Source organism: Scyliorhinus torazame, chromosome 3 (assembly GCF_047496885.1).
Source record: "Scyliorhinus torazame isolate Kashiwa2021f chromosome 3, sScyTor2.1, whole genome shotgun sequence".
Lineage (NCBI taxonomy): Eukaryota > Metazoa > Chordata > Chondrichthyes > Carcharhiniformes > Scyliorhinidae > Scyliorhinus > Scyliorhinus torazame.
Window position 1 is genome coordinate 195,642,074 of NC_092709.1, and position 21,770 is coordinate 195,663,843.

Here is a 21,770-nt window from a genome sequence, read left to right on the forward strand (position 1 = left end):
TGCAGGACGCAGCACACCACAATGATGCGGCCGACCCTATCTGACCGATACTGGAGGGCGCCCCCAGAGAGGTCCAGGCACCTGAAACGCATCTTCAGCACGCCAAAGCACCTCTCGATCACTCCCCTTGTCGCTACATGGGCATCATTGTAGCGGTTCTCCGCCTCATTGCGTGGCCCCCGTATAGGCGTCATCAGCCACGATCGCAATGGGTAGCCCCTGTCGCCCAGCAACCAGCCCCTCAGCCGGGGATGGCGTCCCTCGTACATGCCGGGGATGGATGACCGCGACAACACGAATGAGTCGTGTACACTGCCTGGGTGACGGGCGCAGACGTGCAGGATCATCATGCGGTGGTCGCAGACCACCTGTACGTTCATTGAATAGGTCCCCTTCCTATTAGTGAACACGGCCCTGTTCTCTGCAGGTGGCCGCACGGCGACGTGTATCCCATCGATCGCGCCCTGGACCATGGGGAACCCGGCAACGGCAGAGAAGCCCACGGCCCGGGCATCTTGGCTGGCCCGGTCCACGGGGAAGCGGATGTAGCGGTGCGCCATGGCATAAAGGGCATCTGTCACTGCCCGGATGCACCGAAGCACCGATGTCTGCGATATGCCGGACAGGTCCCTACTCGGTGCCTGGAATGACCCCGTTGCATAAAAGTTCAGGGCCACCGTAACCTTGATGGACACGGGGAGAGGGTGTCCCCCGCCAGTGCCACGCGGTGACAGGTGTGCCAGCAGGTGGCAGATGTGTGCCACGGTTTCCCGGCTCATCCGGAGTCTCCTCCTGCATTCCCGGTCCGTGAGGTCCTGGTATGACTGCCGGGGCCGGTACACACGGGGCGCCCTCGGGTTCCTCCGTTGCCGTGGGGCCGCGACGTCCTCCTCCCCCTCCTCGTCCTGTCGGTCAGGTGTCCCTCCAGCCTGGGCGGCTGCCGCCTGCCCCTCTGCGGCAGCCTGCGCCGCCTCTCTGGCACGCTCCTCCTCCTCCTCCTCCACCTCCTCCTCATCCAGGGCAACATATACATGAGCGGCTGCCACCACGGCGGCCAACATCGCTGGATGGTCTGAAAACATGACGGCCTGGTGGGGGGGAGGGGAACGACGACATGTCATCATTGCCCATATCCCCTCCTCCCCCCAGCCAGGTGGCATGGACCGCATGGGTCCAGCTGTTGGAGGCTGGCACCTGGCCAGGTGGACCAACTCATTTGCCCTCCCATCACCCACCCCGGCACGGACCCCCCCCCCCCAACCTCCACCCCGGCACGGACCCCCTCCCCAACCTCCACCCCGGCACGGACCCCCTCCCCAACCTCCACCCCGGCACGGACCCCCTCCCCAACCTCCACCCCAGCACGGACCCCCCCCAACCCCCAACCTCCACCCCGGCACGGACCCCCTCCCCAACCTCCACCCCAGCACGGACCCCCCCCCAACCCCCAACCTCCACCCCGGCACGGACCCCCTCCCCAACCTCCACCCCGGCACGGACCCCCTCCCCAACCTCCACCCCAGCACGGACCCCCCCCCAACCCCCAACCTCCACCCCGGCACGGACCCCCCCCCAACCTCCACCCCGGCACGGACCCCCCCCCCAACCTCCACCCCGGCACGGACCCCCTCCCCAACCTCCACCCCGGCACGGACCCCCTCCCGGCACTCCCCCGGAGCCCAACCTACTCTATCCACCCCCCCCCCCCCCCCCCGCCGCACACACACACACACACAAGCCGAGACACACCTCTCCTCACGCAATCAGTCTGCGGCCACGCCATTTCCTGCCCAGAGCCAACCCCCCAGGCCGTCACTCACCTCCTCGCTGGTCGGCGTGAGCCTGGAGCACCGGGTCACGCCGATGTAAAGGAGGTTTGATTCACGTCGACGTGAACGGTCATCACGTCGACGGGACTTCGGCCCATCCGGAAGGGAGAATATCGGCAGGCCGAAAATCGGCTGCCTTGCGCAGACCCGTGACATTCTCCGCGGCAGCGGCGCCATTAACGCCCCGCCGACTTTTCTCCCTTCGGAGACTTCGGCGGGGGCGGGGGCGGGATTCACGGCGGCCAACGGCCATTCTCCGACCCGGCGGGGGGTCGGAGAATGACGCCCCTGTTATTCGCTGAGTGTATACCATTTGCCATTCCATTAGAAGTGCTGTATTAGAATCACCTACCTCGAAGATCGAGTCTAGTAAGAAGATTTCAATAACTGGCTGAAGTTGAAAAACTTACGGAACTTGCTGACAGTTTTTCACCCAGGCTTGTTATTTTTTTCACTTCAACGGGTCGATCTGGATTTTGATTTTTTAAGTTCTTTTGCTTTGTTAAGTTCCTTATTGGTAATTATCCGTCCTGTAAGTGGCGCAGTGTGCCTCCATTGTAAATAATAACAAGTGTGAGATGGAGAAGGGTGCACTTGTCTCTCATTTCCATAAGATCTCAAGGTTGTTTTGTAATTGTACCTGCACCTACAGTGGTTCAAGAAGGCAGCTCACCACCACCTTCTCAAGGGAAATTAGGCATGGGCAATAAATGCTGGCCTAGCCAGCGATCTCCACATCCTGTGAACTAATTTAAAAAGGAAACAAGTTGCAGAAAATTAGTCAGCCTGTTATATTTACTGAGGAACGGCAGTGGTCCCAGTATAAACCCTCACAGACTTCAGCAATATCTTCCCTCACTATTGACCGCTCATTACTTCCTATAACTGTTCAACCAGTTTCTTATTCATTTGCTGGATTTCCCCTTTGCATTTTATTAATAATCCTTTCAGGAAGAATTTTATCAAAACTCTTTTCAAAAGCAATTTGCACCATGATCTGGATTTTGTAGGGCCGGCGGGGGTCTTGTTCACTGGTCACAGAAACAGTAGGAATCCCTGTCAGTAGTTTGGGGGAGGCCAGACTGAATCAAGTGCCCTTCAAGTTCCTGCTGCGATGAGCTGCATTAAATCCAGCCCATCATAGGCTCTATCATATTTCACTTGGTTTATCAATTTAAGAGGTTGGGTAAATTGTTAGGGAGGCTTTCCCCTCTCTTAATCTTCTACATTATCATTAATTAAGCTACAGTAATACACACCCTCATACCCATGGAGGAGACAGTGTTGAAAATCATCATAGAATGCAGAACATACAATCCAGAAGGAAGCCATTCAGCCCATCGAGTCTGCACCGACCCACATTATGCCCTCATTTCCGCCCTATCCCCGTAACCCAATAACCCCTCCTAACTTTTTTGGACACTGAGGGAAATTTAGCATGGCCAATCCACCTAACCTTCACATCTTTGGACTGTGGGAGGAAACCGAAGCACCCGGAGGAAACCCACGCAGACACACGGGGAGAACGTGCAGACTCCTCACAGACAGTGACCCAGCGGAGAATCGAACTTCAGACCCTGGTGCTGTGAAGCCACTGTGCTATCCACTTGTGCTACCGTGCTGCCCTGCATCACAGCAGCCATCACTGAGGCAGTGAACAGCAGAGGGGCTGAGTACATGGAGCATGGTGCCATGTTCCTGCTTAATCCACCTTCTTGCATTCCACTTCGCTCCCATCCCACACCCATCCCACAATCTGTTCTGCTTAACAATTCATGGATAATGTAACCATGCGCCTGTTGGTTTTCAGCCCCCATTCTGTATCCCAACCTTCGTGTCTTCACGGTTTCAAATACCCAAGAACTGTCACCAGGCCAGGCTGTGGGTTGGAAATTGAAGTCACAGAGGAAGAAGAGATTGATAAAAAGGCAACACTATCATTCGATCTGATCTTACAGCTTCCTGATTGGATACTTGCAGTGCACATACACTCGGGGGCAGCATAGGGGTAGTACCTATACATGGAGAGTAATCAAGCACAGGGGGGCTGTAGCCAATACAAGGACAAAAGGGTCTCACAGGCACAAACTCACCAGCAGCCGTATTCCATCCACAGACCCCAGACACCGTTGTCACCAAAAGGATGCACATCTATGAACCTTCACCAGGGTAATGGCAGTTCTTCTAGCACAGAACCACTGAGACTCCCTTCTCCGACCCACCTGCGGGTCGCGACCGTGAGTTTGAAATCCCCTGGTCGACAAGGCATAAGTTAAGAGTATGGTGGAACGCAGCTATCTTAAATTACATTCCATGTTGTTAAAAGCTCTCTATAATTCAAAATAATAATTCATCATTAAAAATCATATCACCATGCTGTTTGAATGCTAATTAGCTCCTGTTCACATTTTCTGTGAGAATTCTCATCTGACCTGAACTCCCAATTTTCAGTTATATGTGGAAATCTTCTCCCTGTAAAGTGGGTTCTCCAGTAGTGCATCAGAATTTAGTGAATTAAGCAGGTACAGTACTTAAACCCCTGTATCTGCAGAGTGGAGGTCAGGCTGGGGTTAATGATACAATTTCACTGTAGAATGGAGGCTACTAGAATAAGAACTGCAAGATTTACTGACCTGATGTATGAAGTGCAGGAAAGGAGGGTACCCGCTGCCTGCATGGAGATCCAGTTTAGTACCTGCTTTATTTGTAGAGGCTAGGGATTCTTATGTCACAGGGACCACTTGTAAAAAGAGATTGTTATCTGGACAGGAGCATTTAGAAGAACCACTACAATTATTCAAGTGTCCTAGCAACATATAACTATGATCAGATGATTACATGCTTACAAATAAATAATTGAAGTTTTATATGAAATCAGCTTGCATAACAAAACAGATAACACGGGATAATACTGATCAGTTGATGGGCAATGTAAGCAGCAGAATCAGCCCTCCCTAACATGTCTGACGATCAGAAAACAATATAATCTTGATTCTCACCTCAGGGAACCCACCTCAACGACAGTCACATTCAAGTTCTTCTTCTCCACCCTGTGATCCTTTCTAAATTGACTCCTCTTTAAGGTGTGCAAAGTTAGGGGATACTTTGTGGATTTAGTCCCTACCAAGATTGCTGGACCATTTATGAGTCAGGATCCTGATTTACTAAATACTCTAGCCCTGATCCACTGTACCAGCATTCCACCTCTGGGTTCAAGGATCAATCAGGGAGGGTAGATGGATAACTTGTCCATTCTGTCAATAATGAAAGGTGCCATTTTATGAGTTCCAAGGATGCAAAGGCTCCTCCAACTACAGGAATGGAGAGGAGACCTAGGAAGGCTGCTCCCCGGGTCTCTCACTCTGATCTGATGATCCTGCTGTGGAATCTGAGGGACTGCAATGAGGTGAGCTCTCCTAAGGATGGGAGGAAGTGGACAACTTCTGCACTCAAGCAGCCTGGATGAAAGTAGCTGAGGAAGTCAGCGACAGGAGTGTGGCCCCTCTACCATGGAGACAATGCACAACGAGGATCCAGGATCTCAGGAAGGCATGGCAGATGAGTAACATCATACTTTCAGGTGCCAATCCCCACACTCTCACTTGCTCAGTATTTTCCTGAACAACATTCCTCAGGTAAACCCACCTTGCAGTGCCACTCATTCTTCTCTCTTGAAGCACCTCACATCCCTATCTGAGCAGACAATACTCACACTCACTCTCTTCTTGCATCAATGCCTCACAGTCATGGTGTGTTGCCCTCTTCTCAGAAGTCATTTTGAACACTGACACTTCTCTGCTTTCTCTCCTTGCAGAAGAGGACTCAAATTGGTAACAAGGATGGGGTGGGGGTTGGAGCGGCACAGTGGTTAGCAATGCTGCCTCACAGCCACAAGGACCCGGGTTCGATTCCGGCTTGGGGTAACTGTGTAGAGTTTGCAAGTTCTCCCTGTGTCTGTGTGGGTTTCATCCGAGTGCTCCAGTTTCCTCCCAGAGATTTGCAGGTTAGGTGGATTGGCCATGATCAATGCACGGGGTTACGTGGATGAGTGGGGGAGAACTCGATAGAGTTCTCTTTCGGAGGGTCCGTGCAGATTCAAATGGCCGCATAGCCTTCTTCTGCACTGTAGGGGTTCTATAGATTCCATGGGAAGTGTTGCGGGAGTGGGGGGGGGGGGGTGTTTTTGATTACAATGTTGGGCACCTTATTGACCACTTGCAAAGTGTACCCACCTGGTCCACTGGGAAGAAGGTCTTGTTCCAGGTGGCTGCAAGTGTTAGAACTGACTTATTATGACAATCTGAGCCTCCTGAGGGACTGTTCCTCAGACATGACAGGAAGGCTGATGTCGTCCTTGCAGATCCTGTCTTTGGGAGTTCCAACTGGGTCTTTGTGTGCGTCATCTCTCCCATTTGGAGGGCATGTGGCTGAGGAGAAGGCAGCTAATGCTGCTGCTGTTGCTTCTACTGGTGTTGCTCTTGTTCGCCCTTGCGTTGCTTCTGCTTGTGTCCCCCATGAGGAGAGGTAGCTGGAGCTGCACAATTTGCTCTCATGCTCAGTGATGCCTGGCAGATGGTGAGTGCAGCTGAAGGTGAGTGAAGTGTGGAACAGGTGAAATGACTTCCATCAAGTTGACAGTGAGTAGTTATAGTAGCCTCTCACCTGGCCATGGTTGGAGCTCTTCAGTGTAACTGATTGAAGCGTCCTTGCTTGTTAGTTCCACTGAAGATTCTCTTCCCACTGTGCACTCACCTCAGTGACCACAGCAAATTGGAAACAGGTTAAGAAACCGGTGCCCTGACTGAAAATTTAAACGATTAACGTTGAAGAGGGCTTCACTGGCTTTTTAATTATATTAATTTCTTAGACAGATCCAAGGGGAATCCCCGCACCTCTTCAATTCCACCTCAGTAAAACCTGCAGGTGGGTAGAATGATGTCAAAATCATGTCATTTTTCAGAGATTTAACTCCCCCCACACATGCAAACCCAACTCCCCCTGTCTTGGAAAATTTCCCCCATTTATTTCTCAGCATATGTTTTGATTTATTTTAAGTCAATTGAGCCCTTCCTGATGAACTATCATTATCATTATGAAGTGCTTCGAGAGATTGGTCATGAGACACATCAACATCATACTTCCAGAATGCCTTGATCCACTGCAATACACCTACTGTCACAACCGGTCCACAGCAGACGCTATCTCCCTGGCCTACACTTATCCTTGAAGCAGCTCAACAACAACGGCTCCTACGTCAGACTCCTGTTCATTGACTACAGCTCCATCTTCAACACCATAATCCCAGCCAAGCTCATATCAAAACTCCAAAACCTAGGACTTGGCTCCTCCCTGTGCAACTGGATCCTCAACTTCCTGACCCATAGACCACAATCAGTAACGATAAACAACAACACCTCCTCCAACATAGTCCTCATTACCGGGGCTCTGCAAGGCTGCGTAGTTAGCCCCTACTATACTCCCTGTACACACACGACTGCGTGGCAAAATTTGGCTCCAACTCCATCTATAGGTTTGCTGATGATACGACCGTAGTGGGTCGGATCTAGAACATGAATGAGTCAGAATACAGGAGGAAGATGGAGATCCTAGTAGAGTGGTGTAATGACAACAATCTCTCCCTCAATGTCAGCAAAACTAAAGAGCTGGTCATTAACTTCAGGAAGTGAAGTATCGTACATACCCCTGTCTGCATCAATGGTGCCAAGATGGAGATGGTTGACAGCTTCAAATTGCTAGGTGTGCACATCACCAACAATCTGTCCTTTCCACTCATGTCGACACAACGACCAAGAAAGCACATCAGCACCTATAATTCCTCAGGAAACTCAGGAACTTCGGCATGTCCACATTGACTCTTACCAATTTTTACATCCTATCTGGCAGCATCACAGCCTGGTATGACAACTGCTCGGCCCAAGACCATAAGAAACGACAGAGTCATGAACACAGCCCAGTCCATCATGCAAACTCACTTCCCATGCATTGACTCTGTCTACATCTCCCGCTGCCTTGGGAAAGCGGGCAGCATAATCAAAGATCCTTCTCTCTTCCAATCTCTTCCATCGGGCAGGAGATACAAATGTCTGAGAACATACACTAACCAATTCAAAAACAGCTTCGTTCCCGCTGTTACCAGACTCCTGAATGACTCTCTTATGATCTGAACCGATCTCTCCACGCATCTTCTCTGCTGTGTAGTACTGAACTCCGTATGCTTCACCCGAAGTCTATGTCTATGTATTTACATTGTGTATCTATCATATGTCCTATGATTTTCATGTATAGAATGGTCTGGCTGAACTGTACGCAGACCAGTACTTTTCACTGTATCTCAGTGCACTTGACAATAAACCCAAATCTAATCCAATTCAACATTAAAATCTGACTGTCACTTAGATGACATTCAGTCATTCCCACCTGCAGTTCAGAAAATATCAATTATCTGACCAGAATAGCCAAAGAAATGATGGATTCCTGCAAGATTGGTGAAAATCTTAAGTTCTGAACAAATACAAAACAAAACAAATATAGCATTTGCTTGTCCTATCTCCTCCATAGCCATATAACCTGCAACACAGTCCAGAATGGTGACCAACAACCATCACACATTAACTGATCGGCTGTACAGCTTTAGACCCAAACAGGCACACATGACATCCTCAACAAAACAAAAATTCAATCAACACTTTCCTCCTAAAGCATTGCTTTCCAAATTACGCTGTATATACTCTGCATCTAGACTACAAATAGATTGGGCAGTTGACAACAAGCCCATAGCAATTATTATGTGATGGGTGAGATAACACTTCTTAACTCAGGGAGCACTGCCTGCTCAGAATAGCACGCGGGACAAATGCTCTCTGCCACCACCTTAATCAGTAGTTTTCAACAGGTAGACTTACACTTTTCAGTTGGGCCAGAGAGACTCTCTTAGATAATAATTTTGCTGGTAGAATAGCATGAGACCAAATTATGATCAAATTAAGCAGTTGATAGTGACAAAAGTAGAGAAGAGATAAAGCTGTTTTTCAGTTCTATGATTAGGTTTTAAGCTTTTCTTCCACTTGTTTAAATATACTGCTTATAATGTAGGATGGTATACATACTGAATCTTTCAATAGATTTTGCAGTGTGTAAGTTTGCAACACTGTGAACAAAGATGTGCTGGCACCATTCATCTTTTTAACCAATTGCCACTTTCATTAAATGCTCTCCAGAATGACTGTTACTAACTCCTGGTGTTACACATGCTAAGGCAGGGAAGATGAAAGCTGAAAGGAACTGAAGAGCTGGGAACAAAAATTGAATAGTAAAATATAATATATGTTGTATAAAATTCGAATGACATTCGCTATATTGTGCCACATGTCGAAACTCAGTAGATTCATTAAAATGCCTATATTGCTGAATTATTAAGAATTGTTAGCTATTATTTAGATTGCTCGATTTAGTTACCTATCTTAAATATTAAGTGGGATTATATAAAAGCAATATTATTTGTTGTGGGCATTTTGATGAACAGTTCAAATTTTCTTACATCCACATTAACATGTGTGTTTTATACACAAAAAAGCATATTTGCATTTATTATTGCCCATTTTCCCATATATACATATCAGGAATGGATATAATGCTAGGATTCCTATTCCATATAAAAATGCAATATCCATTTTACACTGTATTTTTGGATATTGTTCTTCCCTTGAGATTATGATAATATTTGGAGAAGCTGTAATTTTTTTCGATAGATATATTTTCAATAGTTCTCAAAATTACCGATAGATCCTCATTTTTAATTGCAGTTAAGGCTTTGTATTACCCATCATAAAGCATACTTATGGGTTTAGTATGGCTGCACAACATGTAGAGCAGTATCTCCTGGGCAGTATGCATGTACACGACTATCCAGGGTGCTAAATTGAAGATACTTTAAAAAACCTGATGATATATTTGTTAGCCAGTTGTACAAAGTGTGTACTGATGCAAAGCTGAAACTGCTTTATATTGGTACAAGCTGTGTAATGCAATTCAGATGTGAAGTCACCCAAATATAATTCAGGCAACCAAAATCCTGGACTAAGAAATAACTTGGGGCCTGGAGGATATGCACAGCACCCCAAGATGGATAATGTGTGTCATACCACAACTTGCTGGCCAAGATCACATTGATGTTAAGTGCACTTAGTCTTTATGAAATGCAAACTTGGCCAGCAAATCACGATAATGTCAAAAGTGCATGTATTGGTAGGTTTTATGGTGAACTTTACATATCTTATATGAATACCTTATAAGAAATCACATCACTTATTAATGCAGTATTTGTTACTGTAGACGACTGTAAAAACCTCAGTTTGAAAATGTGCTAAAGGTTAGCTGTGTGTATATTTTTGGTTAAAATACCACTAAATCTTGTAAACTAGAGTAAAAGTATTGAGCAGAAAATTGGCTTGTTTGCAGCTCTTGGTTAACCATTCGACATTTGGTGTTCCAATTTAGATTGGATTTAATTCCATTTGGAATTTCGAACTAAATTGTTCTTCCTGAAATAAATAAAATTAGGACTCTAGATTTATCCTCGACATCAGCTATCTGTTGAAACTGCCCAAGATGCAATGCAGATCACCTATCCATCAGCTGTCTGCCACATGACAAAAATGCAAGAGTTAAAAAGAATATAAATGTATGTATTTTATCAAATGTATATCTTGAAAAATATCATTATTTGAAAATGTTCATGACTCATGTATATGGCACGAGAATTCAAGGTAAGATGCACATTTGGCAGTTAAGTCAACTGATTCAAACATAATGACAGAAAAATGATTTTTTTCACATTATTCTTCTTTTGCTGAAGGTGTTAAGTAATATTGAACCATTGCATTTTTATGAATTCAACACAATCAAATGTTGTATCAGCTAAAATTCTACCACTGCAAGTTTATTCTTCCTCTTCTTATGTCATTGAATGTAATTTTTATAGGTAAAGATACGCGATCCAATAAACGAGATTAAACAAACCGAATGCTGTGGGGAAAAATATTCTAGAGTAGGAATCAATTTTGGTAACTCGGATATGTATTCGACCCTGCCTCCATGCACCTGTACGACATTCCTCGAAACAGCAGAAGAAGCTGTTGCAGTCTTTGCCATCCAAACACTCGTAGCCATAGTCACCACGTTCTTGTAGGTGTGAGATGTTGTTCACCTGAATTAATGTTGATCCTGGTCGGACTTTAATAGCAGGTGATTTCTGCAAATACAAAAAAAAAAAATCATATTATTGAATCTTAATTTTCTGCTAGGATTCGAAATCCAGAAGGTTGATATAACAAAGATTAGTAACTGTCTCAGAAACACAAAAGCAAGAAAACATACTTTGCAACTCATCAAGCATCTTCTTACATACTTTAGGACACCTCATATAACACAGTTGGAGGCTCTTTAGCACATTGTGGGCTGAATTTTACATGCCTCATGCCCCCTTCCTCCCAAAACACACCCAGCGGGGGCACATACATTAGGTTGGGTGGCCAGCCCATCCCCGAGCTCATCTCCGTTATAAGCTAGATCGGTGGGCATCAAAATTGGTAGCCCACCCTTCCATATGTAAATAAATGATTAAAGATCAATTAGGTTTGTTCTGGCTGGCATAGGCAGTTAGAACATAGAACATAGAACATTACAGCGCAGTACAGGCCCTTCGGCCCTCGATGCTGCACCGACCTGTGAAACCAATCTAAAGCCCATCTACGCTATTCCCTTATCATCCATATGTTTATCCAATGACCATTTAAATGCCCTTAATGTTGGCGAGTCCACTACTGTTGCAGGCAGGGCATTCCACACCCTTACTACTCTCTGAGTAAAGAACCTACCTCTGTCATCTGTCTTATATCTATCTACCCTCAATTTAAAGCTATGTCCCCTCGTGCTAGCCATCACCATCCGAGGAAAAAGGCTCTCACTGTCCACCCTATCTAATCCTCTGATCATCTTGTATGCCTCAATTAAGTCACCTCGTAACCTTCATCTCTCTAACGAAAACAGTCTTGAGTCCCTCAGCCTTTCCTCATAAGAACTTCCCTCCATACCAGGCAACATCCTGGTAATTCTCCTCTGCACCCTTTCCAATGCTTCCACACACATCCTTCCTGTAATGCGGCGACCAGAACTGCACACAATACTCCAAATGCGGCCGCACCAGAGTTTTGTACAGCTGCAACATGACCTCATGGCTCCGAAACTCAATCCCTCAACCAATAAAAGCTAACACACCATACGCCTTCTTAACAACCCTATCAATCTGGGTGGCAACTTTCAGGGATCTATGTACATACAGTCCCAGTTGGGTGGGAGTGGGCACCCCGTTTTCTATGCTTCATATGAACAAAAATGGGAAGGAAATGCCCCATCCAGGGGGTGCCCTGCATATATCGGGGAAACCACAAGATGTCAACGTCGTTTCTGCACTGCCTGCCCAATAGAACCCAGCCACCCGCCCCACTCTATTCTCTCCATGAGCTGTAGGATGCTCACCAACCTGAACCCCGGGAATTACCTTGTCAAGGTTACCATTCTCCTCTTTACCCTTTTCTTGCATTGCCCGCCACTGAGGTCTGGAAAGGCCAGGAGTGATGAAGCTGCCAAGACTGCATCACGAACGAATGGTGAAAGTTGCACTGTTGGCCAATTTAGCCATTCCACAATGTGTTATGGCCGATGGGAGGGCTGGCACGGAGAGAATCTGTATCCCCATAAAATTCTACCTCTGCCTCTGCCAGCACTTTTCAAGTATTTACCCATTTTGTTTTTGAAATTTACTACTGACTCAGCTTCCACCACCTTTTCATACAGCGTTTACTAGTTCGCTGATTTTAAGAAATCTTATTATCTTGCCTTGGCTCAATTGGCCATCATCTTAAGTTTGTGCCCTCTGATTTGTGACAATCCTGCTAATGACATGGAACTACTGGTCCAATCATAAATAGGATCAATTCTTCAAATAATCTCAGTAGCTGTTGATTTAGCTTATGGATTGAGGTAAAGATTTAAGGGGCGATTCTTCCAAAAAATGACAAAGGGATGGTTTCTCCGCTGCCTGCCGCTGGAAGAGGAGTTCCTGATGTGGTGGAGAATCCCGGGCAAAGAAGGTGATTGGCACCTGGAGCCCATCCTGTTCTGATGCTCCTCGGCAGCCTAGGCAGTGAGTTACATGACCGGTGCCGGCGGGAGGATGCAAATAGGCAATTTGAACACATTTGCATCTGATTAACGGGCTGGAAACCAGGGGCGAGATTCTCCGACCCCCCGCCGGGTCGGAGAATCGCCGGGGGCTGGCGTGAATCCCGAATTCTCCACCACCGGATATTCGGCGGGGGCGGGAATCGCACCACGCCGGTTGGCGGGGCTCCCGCCGCGATTCTCCGGCCCGGATGGGCCGAAGTCCCGCCGCTAAAATGCCTGTCCCGCCGGCGTAAATTAAACCACCTACCTTACCGGCGGGACAAGGCGGCGCGAGCAGGCTCCGGGGTCCTGGGGGGGGGCGCGGGGCGATCTGGCCCCGGGGGGTGCCCCCACGGTGGCCTGGCCCGCGATCGGGGCCCACCAATCCGCGGGCGGGCATGTGCCGTGGGGACACTCTTTCCCTTCCGCCTTCGCCACGGTCTCCACCATGGCGGAGGCGGAAGAGACTCTCTCCACTGCGCATGCGTGGGGATGCCGTGAGCGGCCGCTAACGCTCCCGCGCATGCGCCGCCCAGAGATGTCATTTCCGCGCCAGCTGGCGGGGCACCAAAGGCCTTTCCGCCAGCTGGCAGGGCGGAAATTCGTCCGGCGCCGGCCTAGCCCCTCAAGGTTAGTGCTCGGCCCCCAAAGATGCGGAGCATTCCGCACCTTTAGGGCGGCGCGATGCCCGACTGATTTGCGCCAATTTGGGCGCCAGTCGGCGGACATCGCGCCGATACCGGGGAATTTCGCCCCAGATTCTCCATATCTCCATGATGCTCCGGCCATCTAAGCCGGAATTCACATGGGTGTGAATTGGTGCAAGTATTTTAAGCATGGCCCTAATGCGGTGGATGTCATTGGAGGGCAAGGGGGTAAGTGTGTAACGTAGGTGCCCCCAAAGTCCATTGGAGGGCCCCCATCCTCCCCACAATGCAAATACTGTCCATCCCACCCCCAGCCCACCAGTCCCCACCCTCAGAAAGTGAATACAAGCCTGCAGGTCAAAGGATCTCAGAGTGTTTAATCCCTTGTGATGCATTTTTGCTTTCCATGAAGTAACAATTGCTCCTTTCAGCACTTCTGTCTGAGGCAACAGGTGTAAGGGACAGGTAAATGAAAATACAGTGATTTATCACTGCTTCTGACTGGGCTGTTCTTTAATTCCTTGGCAGCGGTGACTGCTGGGGGGTCTGTGATATGGGGTGGGTCTCTGATACAAGGGGTCTCTCATATTGGGGGGTCTCTGATATGGGGGATCTCTGATATGGAAGCCTGATGGGGGTCTCTGGTATGGGGCTCTCCGATGGGGGTTCTGGTCATCCTCATGTATGCATGCTGGGGGGAGTGGTGACCCATAATTCCCATGTTCGTGGGAATTCACATGGGGGGGGGGGGGGTGATGGCGGGGGTCAGGATTTGCATTGCAATGGGGAATGGGGACGGGTGACCAGCGGCGGGCCTTGGTAACATGCCGCCCATTCAAAATGGTAGCCTGATACAAGAATTCCGATGGAATCCCACAAGCTCCCCGCCGTGCATGAATCTGTATGGCAAAGGAGAGGGCATCATTCCTGGGCACAGTTCCTAATGCCAGCACAGAACGCGAGCGATACTACGCTAGCACAAATCTCTCAAATGGAGAATTCTGCCCAATATCTACTCTTATTGTGTGAGCTAACTTAGAAATCAGTGATAAGTACCTTTCTTTCTCTTGCCTTTCCTTTGTCTTCATTTTCACTTTTGATTCTCCCCACATGCCATAATTTGTCCACATTCAGAGTGGAATCCACAAGTAAGCTTCCTAAACTCTCAAATAAATAATATGATTCAGGTAGACTATGCTTGTAATGTCTATTTTCTATTCACTACTCTACTGACTACTTATTGCACCAGCGATTGAGCTCAGGATTAAAGGAACTTCAGGGAAGTAAGGGCATATAACTGTTTTTTGACTTAAATAGCAGATTGGAGGTTGATAGCTTAATGAAAAAAAATACATTTATCTAATGTCTTTCATGTCCTCTGAACCAGTAAAGTATATTTGAAGCATCATCACTACTGCAATGTCAGAAATGGTCTGTTAATTTGTGCAAGCAAAGTCTCACAAACAGCTTACCCCAACACTAAACATGACCAAATTGCTTTGGCTAAGTTCATTGAAAGATAAGTATTAGTGAATACACTGGAGAGATTTCCCTGCTGTTTTTGCCATGGGGGTTCTTGCACCCATCTTTGAGGCTTCACCAGATCGTGGCTCAACATCACGTGAGAAAGGACATCAGTCTCTCAGTACTACAATGAAGTATCAGCTCAGGGTACATTCTCAAGTGACACAAATTGGATTGCACTGCATCAGTTTTTCAGTCATAAAGCAGTTGCATAGTAAGGAGAAAGGTGCTGTTCCTATTTCTAAATATGTGCAAACCATGTTTTGTTTGCTCCCATGCAACACCGAGTCAAGTCTTGTCCCTGAAATTGAGACAAGATCACATTCAATACCCAAGTCTTTGGAATAGGCCCACGGGTTTTTGACTTGGAGGGGAAAATAGCACTACAAATCCGAGGCTAGCAGCAAATGCCATCCAAAATTTATCAGCAAAACTAGTTTTCGAGCTCTTTGAATCAAATGCTGTATGTTTTGTGTCTTCAGAATTTAAAGACTAAGTGAAATGGCAGATAGAAGACGATAAGTATAAGGATTAAATGGTTTCCTAATTATTTTGAAACTGAAGGCAATCACAACATAGTTATTAGGGACACTTAAATTCAAGTCCCAGAGGACACTAATTGCCACATCAAAAAGGAAACTGAAGGCTATGTCTGTGAATATTATTGGGGCAGGTTTAGATTTTATCTGTGCTCAAGTCCCCATATTACAGTCAGTTAAACTTTATTGATTTAGATACTGTTTCATGATTTGACATGTAATAGAAAGCATAGAATAATAGAAATATAGAACATTTATGGCATAGGAGGAGGCCTCTCAGCCCATCGTGTCTACTGGTTGAAAATGGCCTGAATTTTCATGCAGATGGACAGGCTGTCCGCCTACACAAAAATGCCATTAGAGGCCCGAATTCAGAAATCTTGCTCCCAAATCCGGCCTCCTCCATTTTTGCAGATTGGGGGCTGAATGAGGACAGGTTCTAAATAGTATATCCAGAGTTCCTGGGAGGCAGTTTCCCATATAAATCTGCAGCTGCCTCCATTCATGTGTAATTTTGTTGAGTTAAGTGTCAGAAACCGGAAATGTCTAGGTTATACCTGGTAAGAGCAGGTCTAAAACTTGTGGATTTGATTGAATAGCCCGGGTGCCCTTTTGCAGAGGTAATTACCCCTTTGGATATGGTGCTGGGAAACGTTTGGGACAGCTCAGGTTCCCTTTGGGACTGGTCAGGTGCCCGATGGATTGTTAAAAAAGGAAACATGATTGTGCATAAAAAGTGCAAAAACTCACTGGAATTGTCAGGCTGTCAAAGAACTGTCAAAGAATGTCGGAGTTCATTGGGACTGCCAAAGTGGTCAAGCAATTTAATGCTGCTGGGCTTTAATTTTTTTATGTGGAATTTTAATAACAGCAGTGCTGATGTTACATTCTATTGACATAGGTCTGAGGGTTATCCTTATAAGATTTGTGCTGCATGAATAATTTTACAACCTAACATCATTACAGTGGAATGCCTATTAACTGAGCAAACTGTTAAGTAAGTTGCAGTAAGTTTATAGAATAGAGATGCTTGCTTTCACAAGAGATTAGTTGAAGGAATTTCAATCTATTGAATACATTTATCCATCAATATACACATAACTTTATTTTATGTGAGCATGGCTCCTGAAATTTGGAATGTGTGTTGTGTGGTGTGACTAGATACAGGTGAAGTGGCCAGCATAAGACATCAGACAATAGAGGTGTCAGGCTTGTGCATTCATGATGAAAGATGCCGGTGGGTTTCAGTTTCACGTAAATAGGTTGAATCTAACATCTGCATTCTTAGATAAGTTGAGGATGTTTGAATGTCAAAGGAACGTCAGAGGTGACAATAAACATTTTGCATCTTCCAGTAGTTTTATAGGTAAATGGAAGAGGGTATATTAAGTTTTATTGACCCAAAAGCAGAGCCAAAATAGAAACATGAAAGATTTAGTGTGGGATTCTTCGTTGGCCGATGGCGAAATTGGGAAAAGCAATTGGGCTGAGAATTGGTTTTGCTGGCGAAATCGTGGCGGCTGCCGGTTTTACACCAAATCACAATTCTCTGGTGCCCCAATAGCAGCGTCAATGCGATCCACTCCGCATGTACAGTAAATGCCGTTGGCATATCATTAATGGGCCTAACCAGGTGATGGGATGTGACAGGGGGAAGGGCCGTGGGCCGGGGTGACCCCCCCACGCGACTGGGACAATGCCCAGGTACAGACCGCCATTTACGCAGCCTGCAAGGCAGCCATCTTGCTGCAAACTCGACTGACCATCCACCCTGGTCCCTGGTTCTGCAGAGTGACACTGGCCATATGGGTGCCCCCACCACCCTCACATTCCACGCCCACCCTCTATGGCACCACCCTCACACCACACCCACTGCCGCATTGGACATGCCGTCGAAGAATCCCGCTGAGTATCCGTGCCATCACGGAGGCCCTATATGCCCAGTCGGCACAATACATCCATTTCAATGTGGACCGAGCTCATCAGGATGTCAGCAGCGGAGTTCGCCGCTATCGCCAAGGTGCCCCGGGTCCAGGGGGTGATCGATGGTCAGGCCGCTCTACACAAACCCAAGGCGGTTCCACTCCATGAACGTGCATCTGATATGTGACCATCAGATGCGCATAATGCACGTCTGAGCTCGATACCTTGCAGTATGCATGGCGCCTTCATCCTAGCACACTTGACGATTCCCGGCCTCTTCAATTTGGCTGGGGAGTTGGCTCCTGGGCGACAGGGGTAATCTGCTGCAGTTGTGACTGCCTATGCAGAGGCCACAGACCAAAGCGGACGTGCTACAACGATGCCAATGCAATGGCCAGGGGCGTTATCGAGCGGTGCTTTGGCCTCCTGAATATGCGGTTCAGGTGCCTGAACCGCTCTGGAGGGGCCCTTCAATTTGATGCTGGGAGGGTCGCTCGCATCATGGCGGCCTGCCGTGTCCTCCACAATATCGTGCAGCAGACAGGCAACGTGCTGGAGGAGGAGTATGAACGCTGTAGTGCACAATGACTTACGAGAGACGAGAAGTGATGAAGTTGATCCAGGCTTTATTAAGCGATGCTTGTCCCCAGCAGCTCAGCAACAGAATGAAGCTGCGGGGAGAAGTTCGGGTTCTTATACTCCGCCTTCAGGGCGGAGCCAGGAGTCGGCAGCCAACCAGGACCCGGGATCTGTCAGCCAATCGCATCTCGGCTTCACAGTCCCACATGACCCCAATACATACGACCACAAACGCCAGGCCTTGTCCGAGTAGGATGTGAGGGAGGGTCAAGGTGGGCAGGACATGGAGCCCAAGCAGGCATGGGTGGCCAAACGACATGTGCGTCAACCTACACGGTTTGCTCCGATCGCCTCCAGGTTCACCGACCGGGGCCACACTGACCAGGGGCATGGGCACCGCATCCCAGCCCAACATTCCCCCCCCCCCCCCCCCCCCACCTGCAACCCCCTCTGTGATATATATACCTGCCGCGCTACAGGTTGCGGGCCCTGGATTTGCAGTAACAGCGAGTATGGTCCATGGGCTGAGGATGATGACAACGCGCCCTCTGATGAGCTGTGGTTCTCCGCATCATTTGACAACGTCTGACTCCTGCTCACAGCAGCACTTTACACCGTCCACCTGGGTGGTCCCTGCATGCGAGTTGGACATTCCATCACACAGCCCTATTGATTCCCTGAGGTGGTGGAGATGGGGGTGGAGGGTACGGGTGGGACTCTGGAGCGGTGAACGCTGGCTGAACTCGATAACGCCCCTGGCCATTGCATTGGCATCGTTGTAGCACGTCCGCTTTGGTCTGTGGCCTCTGCATAGGCAGCCACGACTGCAGCAGATTACCCCTGTCGCCCAGGAGCCAACTCCCCAGCCAAATTGAAGAGGCCGGGAATCGTCAAGTGTGCTAGGATGAAGGCGCCATGCATACTGCAAGGTATCGAGCTCAGACGTGCACCCCCAACGTCTGCTAATTCTGACCCCCGCCCCCCCCCCCCCCCCACCCACAGCTCCTTTGCAGCAAGTACAGACCAGCCCACCCCTCACACCCTTCTGACATAGCACTGAGGCAGGTTGTAACATTGTGAACACATATATACAGATACGTGCCCGAGCCCCTATCGCTAAACTGTCCCCTGCACACGTGCCAACTTTACTGGTGTCTCATTTTCTGGCCTTATGGGCCTTAACGCTACAGCCAGGTGCACTCCCAGACGGTACAGCAGGAGTGGATGCAGCCTGCTGTGATTACCAGCATGCGGCCTAGGTCCTCTTTTGCTACCATCTTCTGGGGCGACCGGGCTTGGATGGGCCCAGCTGTTGCTCAGGTGTCCCAGGTAGCGTGATGCCACCCTGTTCTGCCCTCTGCCCACCAGATGTGCCAGGGACAGGAGGGGGGAGTTCCAGGTGCTGCGGTGTTCCAACATCTCCCCTGTGGGAGTCACCGTCATGGGCCCCATCACCTCCTCCTCCTCCCTTCGGGTACCCGGTGGCCCCTGGGCTAATCCAAGGTGTGGGAGTGCGGGTGTAACTAACCCCTGAGGCCCCCCCGGCCACCTGGCACTGCCAGTCCTGGAGGCCCGCTGCCATCTTGACCAGGGTCTGCATTCTCGTGGGCCAAGGAGCACAGGGAGTGGACAACCTCCATCTGGTACTGCGCCACATCACCCATTGACTATGCAACCACCCTGGGTCTGTGCCACATCAGCCAAGACTGCGCCATCACCCTCTGAGATTGAACCACCTCCCTCTGTGTCTGCGCCACGTCAGCCAGTGCCTGGGCAATGCCGCCGCCGCTCTCAGCCATGGCCTGCTGTGACTGGGCCATGCTCAGGGGCACTGCTGCGACGTCCAGGTGGCTCTGGCACATGGCTGCCTGCGAGAGAGCAGCTCTGCCCTGGGCCTTGGCCACTGCCTGCACATTGCCCCAGGCCTTGGATATGTTGAGCCATGGCCGAAACCCTTGCCCCCCGAGGATTCCACCGTGGACGCCACATGTGCAGTGTTGGCCCGGGTGGCATGCGGGGCCAGCGCCACCTCCTCCTCCTGCTTGTAGTTGGACTCCTCCACCTGCGCCTACAAGTGCTGGATGCTCCCTGACAACGCCTCATGTAGTCCCAGGCTCTGTGACTACATCTCCAAAATCTATGGGACTCTCCGTTCCAGAAGCCTGAAACCCACCTGGACGGCAGTTAGTCCCTGGGTCAGCCCGCCCTCCGACCGTCCACCGCCTCGGGAGTTCCTACCTCCACCTGATGGTCCGGAGCATTTGTGTGGTGAGCACCCAGGAGTGTCCCAGGAGCCTCTTCACTGAAGTGCCCGACCGGGGTGATGATAAAGGGTAGTGGAGACAGCTGTGATAGGAAATCAGTGTCATCCCCGGACTCGAGTTCCGGGATTTCCTGGGTTTCGGTTATATGGGTCCCCTCCGTGTTGGTATCCTCGTCGCTGCTCGGCACTCGGGGCTCTGGTTCAGGATGTGGCTGGGGGTCGGGGAACACCAGAAGGGCCCGCCCCATCACCAGCACGTCCTGCAAGATACTAGACAAGACGCATGATCAGACGGCGGGCCTGGGGGCAGATGGCGGTAGGGGGGTGGTGGGGATAGTGTGAGCGTGGTGTGGGGGTGAGGGTGTGGGGGTGGAATGAGGGAGATGTGGGGATGAGAGTGGTGTGGGGTGAGGGTGGTGTAAGGGTGGTGTGGGGATGAGGGTGGTGTGGAGGTGGTGTGAGGGTGGTGTGGGGGTGAGGGTGGTGTTGGGAGGGGTTGGGGATGTTGAAACACGTGTGACGGGGAACCAAAACTCAGCAGTACCATGTCCAGAGCCTGCTGCTCTGCCGCGGTGAGGGGCCGCAGGCCTGCCGGTCCCCCTGCAGTCTTCTCCCATTTCCTGGGGTTACGAGCAGTCTTCTCTTGGCCGTGGTGGGTGGGGAGGGAGGAGAGAGAAAACGCACAGTGTTAGACAGTCCAAACAACGCATGCAGCTCAGGGTGTGGGTACCTGGTGGCTTCTGTGGCCAGGGCATCCGGCATGTGGTGCAGGGTGGGGGTTCGTACGCCTTAGGTTGGGTAGGGGTGGGATTACTGGTGTGTGGGACGGTGGTTGGTGTCAGGGACACAGTGCTGCTTACTCACCCTGGCTGCCCTGAGCAGTTTTATTTACGGCACTGCGTGCCGGTCCAGATGGTGTTACTCGTGGCGCTTACTGCCTCTGCCACCTGCACCCAGGCACGGTGAACGGCGGCGGCTGGCAGCCTCTTTCCAAGGCTGGGGTACAGGGTGACCCGCCTCTCGTCCACGGCATCCAGGAGGGTCTCAAACTTGGTGTCATCAGTGAATCTTGGGGCCGCTCTCCTTTTTGCCATCTTGTTGGCTGGGGTGGTGTGTGTTGGGAGTGAAGTGTATATATGCAGCTGCAGCTTGTTAGCCTCCTGAATGTCAATCACAAATTCAGCAAATCCCATGCCAATTCTCATTGGATTCAATTGTGTTC

At 49.4% G+C, this 21,770-nt stretch overlaps 1 protein-coding gene across 1 annotated transcript in view; it reads right to left on the reverse strand.

The window, feature by feature from the left end:
* Positions 1-1,923: 1,923 nt before the first annotated feature.
* The window catches only part of gabrg1 (gamma-aminobutyric acid type A receptor subunit gamma1), a 229,530-nt gene continuing 209,683 nt past the window's right edge, over positions 1,924-21,770 (reverse strand). Inside the window, exon 9 of the mRNA XM_072496690.1 lies at positions 1,924-11,100. Coding sequence (XP_072352791.1) covers positions 10,825-11,100 — 276 coding nt within the window. The 3' untranslated portion in view covers positions 1,924-10,824. The remainder of the gene's footprint in view (positions 11,101-21,770) is intronic.